At 37.1% G+C, this 12,920-nt stretch overlaps 1 protein-coding gene across 1 annotated transcript in view; it reads right to left on the reverse strand.

Annotated features, from left to right (window-relative positions):
- Positions 1–9,878, reverse strand: part of LOC115444704 — a 123,986-nt gene extending 114,108 nt beyond the window's left edge. Inside the window, 6 exon segments of the mRNA XM_037442437.1 lie at positions 1,848–3,028; positions 3,224–3,500; positions 4,311–4,474; positions 8,667–8,843; positions 9,402–9,497; positions 9,774–9,878. Coding sequence (XP_037298334.1) covers positions 1,848–3,028; positions 3,224–3,500; positions 4,311–4,474; positions 8,667–8,843; positions 9,402–9,497; positions 9,774–9,863 — 1,985 coding nt within the window. The 5' untranslated portion in view covers positions 9,864–9,878.
- Positions 9,879–12,920: the final 3,042 nt, after the last annotated feature.

The raw sequence follows: 12,920 nt of genomic DNA on the forward strand, positions 1-12,920 counted from the left end.
ACATTAACGTTATGGTTTTGTCGAAGTAAGTTTTTATTTGGAAATTTGAACAGTATAGAACAATATATGGAACTAAAAACGGCAGTGTTACCATTGCGCGCGTGTAAACTTCGAATGGTAAATTATGTAACCATGGTAACGGTTAAGTTAAAATTTATGGAAATCGGCAGCTCGAATTTGTTTTTTTGGCTATATTATTGTCAAACAATTATCGAGAAATACGAAAGTTAACTTACTCCATACGAATAATATTATATCGCGTAAATTCCTGCTAGGAGTACAATAGCTATTCTTACCATCAGGCTACCGAAATTTCGTCTCAGCAACTTGTATAATCGATAGACATTATAAAACAAAGTCCCCTTTCCTGTCTGTTTGTTATCGATTTTCTTAAAATCTACTGAACGGATTTTTATGTAATTTGGTATAGAGATAGTTTAAGTTTAAGACCCTGGCAAAGTTATATGCAATACTTTCTATCCCGGGAAACTATAGAGCGAGACTTTTATCCCGGAAAACTCCTTCACGTGGGCAAAGCCACGAGTAAAAGCTAGTTGTAAATACAATACTTAGTAAGTAATCGTTTGACATTTTTTTTATTTAGTTATATTGCAATAACACGTCTTCTCAGAAATATATTTTATGTTTAATTCCATACATTCTTAGAAATCAATCACACCCGATATCTATAATAGAATGTAATACTTTTATAATACCTATGCGGTTGTAAATTTATAATCAGTACTTGAATGAACAAAACTGAAATCATTGTCTGTGATTTCGAAGTAGAGAATTTTTAAAATTTGTTAAAACTAACATTTTATCGAGTTAAAATTTGTCTGTATGCTTTTTTGTTTGTCCTGGCTAACATCACAGTCGAAGAAACAGCCGAATCGATTTTTACAAGGCTTTTCCCGATGCTACTCTAACTTACTATTATCCCTGTAACGAAGCTGCTATTAAAGGACAATTGAAATAAATGACATCGATACATTAGGTGGCGCAGCAACAGCTAAAGATCTTTATTTTCCTTAATTATAAAAGAAACGAATTCAATAGTAACTGCTAATACTCCTACTAGCTGGTGGTAGGATATATTTTATACCCGAATAGCAACCACCGTACGCAAGATGTCAAAACCCGCTACAGTTGCCCACATAAAAGTGTTGCGTTCCAGAATCAGCCTGTGTATATCCGGTTCCAACAGGCCGGCATAATTGTATCGACTGTCGAGGGGTAATCATATCTCGTCAGTCGACATTCTATAGGTCCCCACTCCAATTACCATCAGGTGGGGGCACTTTGTCGTGACCACATAGAAAACAATTATTACATTGAACTTTTAATACTACGTGAATTAATCAAGTTTTCTCTGCAACAGCCAAGTCTATTACTAAACCAATTTGCTTATCCTGTCAGTTAGCAACCATTCGACAAACGACTGTTTGGAATGCGTGACGAACATTATCGCACCGTTGTTTGACCCCTCATTGGAAAACAATGCCGAACGATTACACCAACTACAATCTTATCACTCAATGCACTTAGTGTAAGCAGTACAATAAATTCTTTAAATTACTTCATATATTTACATCTTGAATATAGATTACGTTTATAATATCTATCGCCTATATTTTGGTCCAGTTAAAGCGCCAGTTTAAACTGTAAAATCCTGTATTTGTTCCCATGGTGAGTCATAAAAAAACAAATTTTCCGTTTTCAAAATAACACGCTTGAATTGCAGGGTGTAGGCATTTGTGCTCGTTACTGCGGTAGACTAGCCTATCTATCTATTTATTATTAGAATACTAACAATACTGGAAAAATTATAATTGTCAACAACTCACCGTTCAGCTTCTTCCCATATGCGCTCCCAACGCTCCGTAATCTCAACGTATTTCTTCTTGATTTCTGAACTGATTTCTTCAGAGCATGTTGCTGCTAAGAAACCAGCCGCGTCGCCTAATCTCTGGTGCTTCTCTTTCCACACAGTTAAATCATGGAAGAACTCTAATCTGTCGTCTTCTGACACTCTCAGCATGTGTTGAGCTCTGTCTAGCCAAATCGTGAATTCTTCTACCAAAGTACTCCATCTCTCCCAGTGAGCAATCACTTCTTCTAAAACACTCCTAGCACATCTCACGTCGGAAGCAACTCTTCTCCAAGTCTCAGAAACGTCTTTCAAAAAGGCATCGATTTCTCTTGATTCAGTCCTGTCTACTTCACAAACTCTCTTATATTCCTCAGCTACTTGTTTAATATCAACGTACGCTCTATCAAATTCTTGGAAAATCTTATTCTTAGTGACAAAATTATCATAATCATCTAATAAGGCACGAACATGGTCAATGCGACCGTACTTGCCGGTCCACGCGGCAAGCTTAGCTTTAGTCAGTTCTGTGAACGCTACGATGCAGCACTTGTGCTCCATGTACTTTAACCTGGCTTTCCTCTGTGGCGCCCTACGACTGACTTCCTCAAGCCTGTCTCTCATGTGCTGCAGCCTTTCGCCAGGTATTCTCGCGGCGTCGGGTGAACGCAGGGCTGCCTCGAATCTGTCTACTATATCTGGAAGTCCAGCAAAGAACGCGCTATGTTCCTCTAGTTTCTCGCTGATAATTGCCGCTGTCCTCTCGTCCAAACTGGTCGGTATTTCGTCGAAGTATAAAAGATATTCTGCTTTTGCTAACCATTCGCCTACGACTCTAAAGTCTCCCGGCAGTTCCGAGTCCAGAAGCCAGAGCCATTTCCTGTGGAGCCGTTCAAGTTCGACCCACAAGGCGACGAGCTCACGCCAGGACTTGGGCGCGATGGCCACAAGGCTCTGCGTGTACATGAGTTTCTCTAGTTTAAGGTAGATGGGCTCGCGTGCGAGTCTTTCGTTTTCGGCGCGCACGTAGTCTTCGTAGTTCCGCGACAGGGTGCGCGATTCGTATTGCCTTTGAATTGTGGTGACGCGCTCCGTCAGCCACATTCGCAGAGATTCGTACTCCTCTTGTACTGCCGCTACAGCATCCGGTCCAGTCGTCTGTTAACAATGAGCATAATGATTATTATAGATATTTAATTTATACACTCAGAGAGTACATGTATGAGAAAAGTTAAAATATGATGTTGAGTGGCGCTGTTTCGATTTACTTTATTGGGCTGTTAAAGATTGTCCTTGCACCGCTCTGCTCCTTTAAAGTGTAAACATTCTCTAACAAGCTACAACTTGACTTACCTTAGGTTCAGGGTATTTGTGCAGGAACTGGGCTACATAAGTCATGATGGACCGTTCGTCTGGCTTGTCGACATCAACATCTTCGGCGTCCAGCAGCCGCGCGATGCCCAACTCGGTCTCGGCAACGTCGAACGCGTGCTCCAGCCGTTGCCGGTTCGTCTTGCGCTTCATCTCCGCCAGGTTGATCAGGTTCGCTTTGATCGCGTCGATAATCGCCAAGAACGCGATACCATCGCGCCAGGACGGGCCGAAGTCTGTTACTAGGATGTTTGAGTCCCTGATAAAAAAAAATGTAGGGTAAATTTAAGTATTCTTGAACCTTTGATTACCGTTTTGGGCATATAGATAGGCGTATATGCTATTTATTTATGTTTTAAGTCTTCTTTCGGAAATTAATTAATAATATCACCTACATAGAGGGTTACCCAGCTTTTAACTCAGAGGGAGGAACAACATTTATCTTCGAGAAGGCGTGGAAAGTGCCAAATTTCTATAGTCCCATATAGTCCCACTGTTATAATAACGTGATTAGCTTTTGATGCCAAAGTGGAAATTCCATATAGGTAGTCCCAATAATTGAACATATTAAACAAGTACTTACAAAAGTATGTACTTGTGTTAATCTTGCTTGATAATCTGGGGTGCAGCTGACCTACCCTCCCCCTTAGTCCACCGCCCTTGCATCCACAATTTATTTATATTAGAAAACTATACAAAAAATACAATGCGCGAGATATTTTCACGTCACTCAGGAGCAGTGAAGCCGGAATAATGACTGTGTTGCACCACAGTAAGCAATCTTTATTATGTGAAATAGCCTGCGTAGCCAAAATGGTCTTAAGACCGGATCTACATTTGAGCCTGCCTAACCATGAAGCACATGGAACGTCACCTTCTGTTACAGTACATACTTTTTAGTTTCAAAGGCCTCTCTGATAGCATCGAGTTCCCAACCCCTTGGTGTCTCCTTCAATAATAGCCCTTCTTTAGGAGGTCTTTTCTTGTTGTTTGTGGACAGAATAGGCGTGGCGCTTACTATGACCCTAAGCGGGTTTTATATATCCGTCATTTAGTTATAAATACTCACTTAGGCAGCGCATTGGCGACCCACTGCAGCAGGGTCTTTTTGGCGCCCTGCTTCCACTTGTCCTCGGCGCGCTGCGTGGGCGTCGCCGCACCGGACTCGTACGACATGGCCGACGCGCATCTCGACCCGCCCAGGTACTCTAGTGCTCGGCTGTTCTCCTCGATCTATTGACAAACATCCAATTAAATTCAGTAAGTTTAAAATATGGCAAAAAAATACAACACGACTCCGTTGTTTTATTTATGATTGCTTGAGAAACTAAAACGTGATTGACTAATTAGCCTGTCGCTTAAATCACAAACATAAAATTAAACGACGGACGAGTCGCGTTTTAATCATTTCCAAGGGGGCTAATAACTTTTCGTTTGGAAATTCGAACGTCAAATGCTTAGTATTAAATAATTTATATTAAATTATGCAGTAGTTTATAGTAATAAAAATAAATGTTCATTATATTATTGAAAAATGTAAATCAAATTAAAATAATAACTTTTTAATATATTCGCGGGTAGTTTGCGAGTCGACATTGCCCATTACTCGATACGTCGCGGTCGCCTTTGTAGTTACAAATTAAATTGTTCACCAATGTCTAAATCCCGTACATCTGTGCCATTACATGGTCGTTTTTATTATGTACTTCGTGCAATTAAGCCCGCAGTCTTAAAATTTGTGCTAGTGATGTGATTTCATGAATCAGGCCTGTTTAAATACGAATTTTAGTGAGGACTCCAACTCCGCGTTGACATTTTCTTCCCTGATGCTGAGATTATTAAGGTAAGACTTACATAACTTGATTTGCTTTTCCCATATTTTGAATGTAAAATATTTTGGATAGGTACCTTTCCACTAGCATATTAATATCGCTTTTGATTTCTTATACCTCGATTTTCAACGAAGCTCGCATAATCAGTTCCATTTGTATTTCTATTGACATAGAAATCACGAAAATTAATCGAACCATAATATATGTACGTAAATTAATTACTCTTGGCGCCATTTTCCTATAAGCGAAAGGCAAAGGTCACATCTAACATACAGCCTATAATTATGTGACTAATAGTGTTGTAGTGAAATATTGGCTTTATAACCCATTTTAATCCCAAAATAAGGATATCAATATCGCTTGACAAATAAAACAAACAAACACACAACACGCCATTAACCGTGAAGGGTGCAGTGGTGGCAGAGGTGTATCTAGGCTATCCAATTTTCGCCATATCGGGCACAAATTGCAAATCTAGGCTTATAGCGAGAAGGAAAACTCAAATATCACCTCTCAAGCAGGAATTCGATCCAATGACTTCAGAACAGTGGTAGTATTGCGCACTCAGTACTACGCTACGAAGTCACTTGACAAATGATTGTAATAATTGTTTTATTAGAACGCATTACGTCGGTAATATTCGTTAGACTATTGCAGTCAGTTGTCTCTATAAAGCGTGCGCCTACACGTGATCATAATTGACAGAATTACTGCAGCAAACTGATTGTATGGACAATTGGATAGAGTCGACATCAATAACTTCGCAATTATATTTACATTACTGGAATTAAAAAAAAAGCACGTGAAGGCGTTGGACTTACGCCTGATCTCTTTCCGATCAAATGGGACTGCCGTCTCACCGGATTACGTGAGTGGAGGAACAGAGAGTGTACCTGTGTATTGCGCACACACTTGTGCACTATAACTCTTGCGTACTCGGCTGATCTCTGTTAACATTGTCCGCTGTGGCCGAAATTCGATTAAGGAATAAATTATTGAATTTTTTTTACATAGCCAAAGCAGTTCCGATGAACTACTGAAAAATGACCCCGCTCATTTCTACACGGTAGTTCAACAATTCGTTTAACTTCAACTCACAACACCCCAAACACTGCCGTGCTGAGAGCGAAAACTGATTCTTTAGGACTCATTACTCCATAAAATTTATAAATTCAACTTCACATATCACAATCATACTTGATCAGACGTGCAGTTATGTCTGTTACAATTAAGCATGGACTTTGCCGACTAATCTCGTAGTGAATGATGGCCTAAATTAATAATTATTGATCCATTATGATATATTATAAGTTAGTTTGCTCAAGAGATTTGATAGGCAAGATTATTGTTTAACGAGTTTACGCCAAAATAATTGTAAATGGTCAACAGGGTGTTATAAATGTTAAGAGATTATATTACATCAACCAATAGCAGAAGTCGAGTATAAAATATGCTAAAAAGTATGATTTGTGTTTGCGATTAAATAATCTATTCCAAAAACTAACATGCATAGGTTAATAAAATAAGGTGATAAGTTATAAAAACAGTTGAATGAAATCTATTGAGGAAACAAATATTGAGAATTATGTTTTAGTAAGGACAGTGTACTTTTAGCTATATGAGGGAAGTAAGGTGAGAAGGTAGAGTGACCAGCAGCATTTGTAGGTTTTAAACTAGATAAGTCTCAGTGGCGAAGGGTGAAATTTTCCAAATGAGAACCCGCCATAATATATAAGCACTAATAATTTGCATAAATATGGTCTGCGAATCGTTCAATGACAATTATATTTCACATTAGCTACGAAAGGGAAACCGGCGGGAATCGTGTTATATGGACCAATCGCCACTGGAAGGACTTCTTCACGATCGTCAATTTTTTTTATTTCTGTCGGCAAAGCTAACACTGTTGTGTGCCAGTCCAATAATGAACCCATTATTTATGCATAACAAACAATCTACAATTAATTTTAAAAGGATTAACTACAGTAACTAAAAGCAGCGCATACCTACCTTTGCTCCTCTATCCTGTGGGTCCAATAAATGAGCGAAGCATGCGCAAACGAAATATGTTCAAGCCGATTAAAATGAGGATACAGCACCTTTTACAATCTACGCTACTTTCTACACTATGTAAACAAATGTGCATTTTTAATAATACATTCTTAATGCACTCTCCTGTGTTGTACCAGAAATGTAGGCAAACACTTCACTTTTAAATTAAACCTTAAGACGGGTTGATTGTGCTATTCAACTAAAGATATTTATATAAAATATAGTATAGTATAGTAGTATAGTATGCTATAAATAAGTATACCATATTTTATATTAAGTATTTGTTTACATTTTTGGCACAAGGCTGGAGAATACATTATAGGTTAGGCACTAGCCAGGTGTCAGTTCAATTCCAATTGAACACGACTAACCACATTTGAACAATATTATTGACGTATCTATGACAGAATTGGGTCAAATGTTTGTTTACATAGTCTAGTTACTCATACTGGAAATTGTTAGATGTAGCCGTTTTAGGTATACCGATGCACATTTATATGATTAGGGTACTATACTGTTCAGAAATGGCATAGAAAATGTATGAAGATTCATAAGAGGAAGCAAAATATGCAAATAAAAAATTGATACTTATATTTTTTTACATATTTCCTACATACATTATATAACAGAGGATAATATTGCAACACGGTCTACTTAAAGAGTATTACTAGTTTGGGATCTACATTTTTAACACATACCACACTGAAACTAGTGCAAGGTAAAAAGAAACAAATGATATAAATTAATTACGAAAATTAGAAGTGATTATGACTATTTTACATGAATATATAAATTATTAATCTTATAATATATATGTATTTTAGAGGTCATACTTGAAAACGAAATAATGCCTAACACATACATTATAACGTTTAATTTGTGTTGGTGTGAGCGATATATTAGTCGTTAATAATCGTGGGAAAAATTGTATCCATTTTAAAAATATCTATAGCTATCTGCTGTTGGCTGATACTTTAGAACTGAAGAAAATAGAAATAAAAATATAACGAAAATTGAATAAATAAAAATGCAAAAAAGCCCAAAAACATGGCATATAAAATTCGTATACATTGCGATGATGAAATGATCTTACCATATTTTTTTGAGGTGAATGATGAGTTTTTTTGTAAAAATTATATCAGCAATGAAATAAATCACTACATAGTATAAAACAAAGTCGCTTTCTCTATCCCTATGTCCTTTTGTATGCTTAAATCTTTAAAACTACGCAACGGATTTTGATGCGGTTTTTTTTAATAGATAGAGTGATTCAAGAGGAAGGTTTATATGTATAATAATAACATACATTAAATAGTGGAGAAATACTATTATTTTGTTATGTTATACCCGTGCGAAGCCAGAGCGGGCCGCTATGTTTTTATATACAACGTTCACAGTTTTTCTGTAGTGTATTTAGTATCAGCATTGCACCCGTGCGAAGCCGGGCGGGTCGCTAGTTATAAACATAAAAAACCTTTCTCCATACAACACATTAAACATTTTTTTCGAAACTCCCCTATACCTAGGCCTTCCCAACCTACCTGGAAGTAAAGGATGATGGTCCATATGAGGCCGAGCACGACCGCGGGCCGTCCGTCCACCAGGTCGGCGGCATTGATGTTCACTAGCTTGATGCGCTTGCCGGCCAGGAATCGAAGCGCGGTGTTCGCGTTCGATAGGAAATGAGGACGGCGCAGCACTCGCCCGCGCTCCATCGGCTGTGAAAGACATGGTAATTAAAAGAGGATTTTGACATGAGATAATTAAGGTTATGATTGGACCAGTCCAGCTAGATCCCATCCATAGACCCGGTATAATTCCCATCTTTTCTGCAATAGTCACTGTAACTTGCAAGCGCTGTCTTTGGCTGTATTTCCTCCATAAGTACAGACAGAGGGTGGACTTGCAAGGTGTATAAATCTCAACTAGAGTAATGTATCTTAAAGGGGCCTCTACGTGTTGGATCCATGTCCCCACGCAATCCTTCCAAAAGGACCGGCCTTTATGCCGTGATTTCCCCAAGGTTGTGGCAGACGGAAAGACGGCTTTTGTAAGACGTTTAATCATAGATATGAATACTGACAAACAGTCAATATTTTAATATGCAACAACGAGAAGTCCAACAATGAATCATCAAATCAGAATCAAATAGTTCAAAGACCTCTATGTACCTAATAGAAAAGCTTTCGGATGTAATTAAGGTGGCTCAGACAAGTCCAGACAAAACCTATTATAGTCATCTCTTTATATTTACACAATCAAAGATATATACTGACCAGCTTCTCCCCGGACAAGACCTCGAGCAGCGCCAGCAGCTTGGTCCCGTCGCGCAGGTCGTAAATCAGGTCGTCTATGCGCATTGGCGGTATGCGCTGGAAAAAGACAATTTGTTAGATAAATAGGGTAAAGCTTCTTGAGAGGAAACTTTCATAGATAAGGTAAGAAACAGAAATTTTATAATTATTTTTTTACGAGCACAGTAAATTGTTGTCAGTGCATGGAGTGGGTGGGATACAAGGTACCAATTAACAAAAGTCGACAATAATAAGAATTTAGTTTATAGATTGAAGACTAGGTTTACGCAACATTTAATCCAATATTTGGCATTAGAAGTCTATAACAAATTAATTGTAAGTATGTACACTTACCTTTGACAGATGTGAATTGATCCAATTGACGAAAGTCTTCTTTTGTACTCGTTCCTGTTCATCTGCAACAAAACATTTAAATATTAACATTTGTCCCACACAATTAAAGGTACCATTTTCGATATTTATTATTTCCCTGCTATTCGTCAACGATCTCTGGCAAAACAGTGAACTTAACAAGGAACTTAACCAATAAAGAAACATAAATAATATTATATAACCGGCATTTAGATAAAATCTACAGGACAATTTGAGCTTAGTACTCATACCGTATAATTGAAATTCCCGTATTCACTCATAGGTGTTATTAAGAGACAATGAATGACACTCAACAATTTTATTGTTAGTAAGCTCGTAAACAATGTACGTGCAAATTGATTTAGATCTTTGTAGTAACGATAATATTTATGATCTATACGTGAATAAAAAGTGTATTGTTGTTTGTTCGTCCTTTAGCCCGCTTTTGAACTTGGTTCGTTAGTTGCTACTATTGACAAAATCTGGCCAAGTGGCCAACATATAGGCCTATCAGCATTGACATTGATTTTTGAAGTTTCTTAATAAAACGATCATAATATTAGCGAAAATAGAAAAATCGAACTAAACAATATTGAAATCGGTTTGCAAAATTCGGAGATTATTATTTTGTAAGGTTAATTTTTATAAAATGGCGCCTGATGGTAACCGTTACGAGTGTCAATATAATAAGAAAAGTGGCTTGTGTACCATCCCAATTCTCCAGAGCACATTTGGCAACTACACAATAAATATAATCGCTAAGGAAGCAAAACCAAAATAAGGCTCGCAATGACCTAATCTTTAGAATGAATCAGTCTCTATTGAAAACAGATCTAGTTGCCAAGTTCACTACAGTAATAATATATGATAACGAATTTGTGTTGGACTTTGGGGTGTTTTTACGAAATGCTGCCTTGGGAAAAAAATATTTCGTCATAGTTGTTGATTAGCTTTTCTCGTGGTTTGGGTAAAAGCATTTAATACTCAGAGATAAGCTTCATATTACTAAAAGAATTTTCTTCTACCACATCTCTTTACGGCATACCAATGTGTCAAACATTTTGCATAAGAATTGGGCAAATTGATCAGCAGTGGCGAAGCGTCCATACAAGCCGATTCCCACCGGCTTCCCTTTTAGGTTTTCGGTGATACTAAACAAAATATTTAATAGGCAAATATAAATTTACAACATACCATACAGTGGACAATAATTATAATAGCTTAACTTATTAATTAATGATCACTTAATAATGACATCTATCGGCGAATAGCCCGTTGTTTGTTAATTTAATCGATATCGATTACCTATTTTAAATAACGTTAGATGGCGCACCTTGTATTTAGTTCCCCAGAAATTCCGTTACCAAAGTGAAATTGTGACGTCACTGGCCTAAGGTAACCCGCTGTCAAGCGGCTTAATGTCGTAGTATGTTTTTTAATACAGATGGCAGCACTTTGTATGACTTTCTATGCCAGTGTTTGTCGGAATCGCGCGGAAGATATGGGGAAAGGGAACCCGAGCATTTTCGGCTTCACGTTAACCGACTTTATATAGTTGTCACTTTTTACGTCCATTAAACGTCATAATTTATTATGCTACCAAGTAGCGGTGTTTGCAAATTGTCATATTCATTTTATTTTTTGATAGTTTTGTGATATTTAGTTACCAGCGCTTTGTTTATTTAGAAACTACAAGTAAATGTGTATTATAATGGAATTAACTACCTGTGATCAGTTTAATGTCTACCTTTACGTAAGTATATTATTAGTCTGTAATTTCACATATTAGTATTTAGATGGTTAAATATTAAAAGTAGATCAGAAAGTTTTTGATTTTAGACACAAAATGTGGCGATCGTGATACCTATTTCTATATGAGGTAATTACATTTAAAGTTTTATTTTGAAAAAAAAAAATACGGATACTTATTTGGAGGTAGTGTGGTTATAATTTTAATACTTACTTTTGTTGCTGTTATAACAAATTAATAGGTAAGTACTTATATTTGTGATTAATGGAAGGAGAATTATCTACATTTATTGTTCGATTTTATAAATGTTTCAATTATTTACGCATAATAGGTAATTTAGTAGGTATGTCAACGTTAGTCGATTTCGAATCAAGACTAATTCGTTGTCTTAGTTTTTGTTTTCCCATAAATTGCTCCCGATATCTTAACTGACGCAAATTTTTTCACACCGGGTTACCTTTTGAAAAATTTCACCCTTCGCCACTGTTGGTCAGTAAAAAAAATGCTCGTCCTGGAATTCTAGCTCACGAGCACCAAGTCCACAGGCCACATTGATCAAGTTAACAAAACCTACTTTCGAGTGCCACGTTCGCGAAATGAACAAAACAACTCCGCAATATTGGATATACCAGATACTTGATCATTCTATTTGTAGCGTTTACGGATTCGATAACTTCTCAATCGTGAATTTCACAGAGATAAGGTGAAGGAAATTTAACAGAGATAACATGGAGGTGACTAAGTAAGACTAAGACTAGGAGACTTCCTAGGAATCTACCATCTCGTCTATTTCAATGTTCCACTTAAGTTCAAGGGACATTGGAGCCATTATTGTAATTATGTGTTACTGTATTATATCAGAATAATAAGCAAAGCGCGGTGATATTAAGGATATTGAAATTGAAAGCTCTGGGCAGATACCGTTTACTGGATCACTGATCTACATCATGCAAGCTATGTAATAGTGATCAGACTATAATCGCCTTCTTTCCTTCTGTCTTTTCTTAATATTACATTACATCCGATACAACTGCATTCAAAAAAAATCTACCAGAAAGCTTTACACAAACGAAACGATTTCGAAGTAAAAACGATTATAACTAAAACCACGTCAATCATAAAAACGCAACTCTTGAAAAATTCCAATCTTGATAACATCCCCCAGCGGTTCCCGTAGGCGCGTCACGCACATGCCCCGGGAAACACGCCAGACACGCCCTGACACGGCTTATATCCGGATATTTACTGTTTTCTTGACGTTCAAAAGACGGGCAAATAACTTTTGTAAGTAAAGTATAGTAGAGTTGAAACGATATTCATTGAAGACTTTAGGAATGGTAAAGACTGTATAACTTAAAGAAATTCATAGGAATATAAAG

Source organism: Manduca sexta, chromosome 24, assembly GCF_014839805.1.
Source record: "Manduca sexta isolate Smith_Timp_Sample1 chromosome 24, JHU_Msex_v1.0, whole genome shotgun sequence".
In the NCBI taxonomy this organism is placed as follows: domain Eukaryota; kingdom Metazoa; phylum Arthropoda; class Insecta; order Lepidoptera; family Sphingidae; genus Manduca; species Manduca sexta.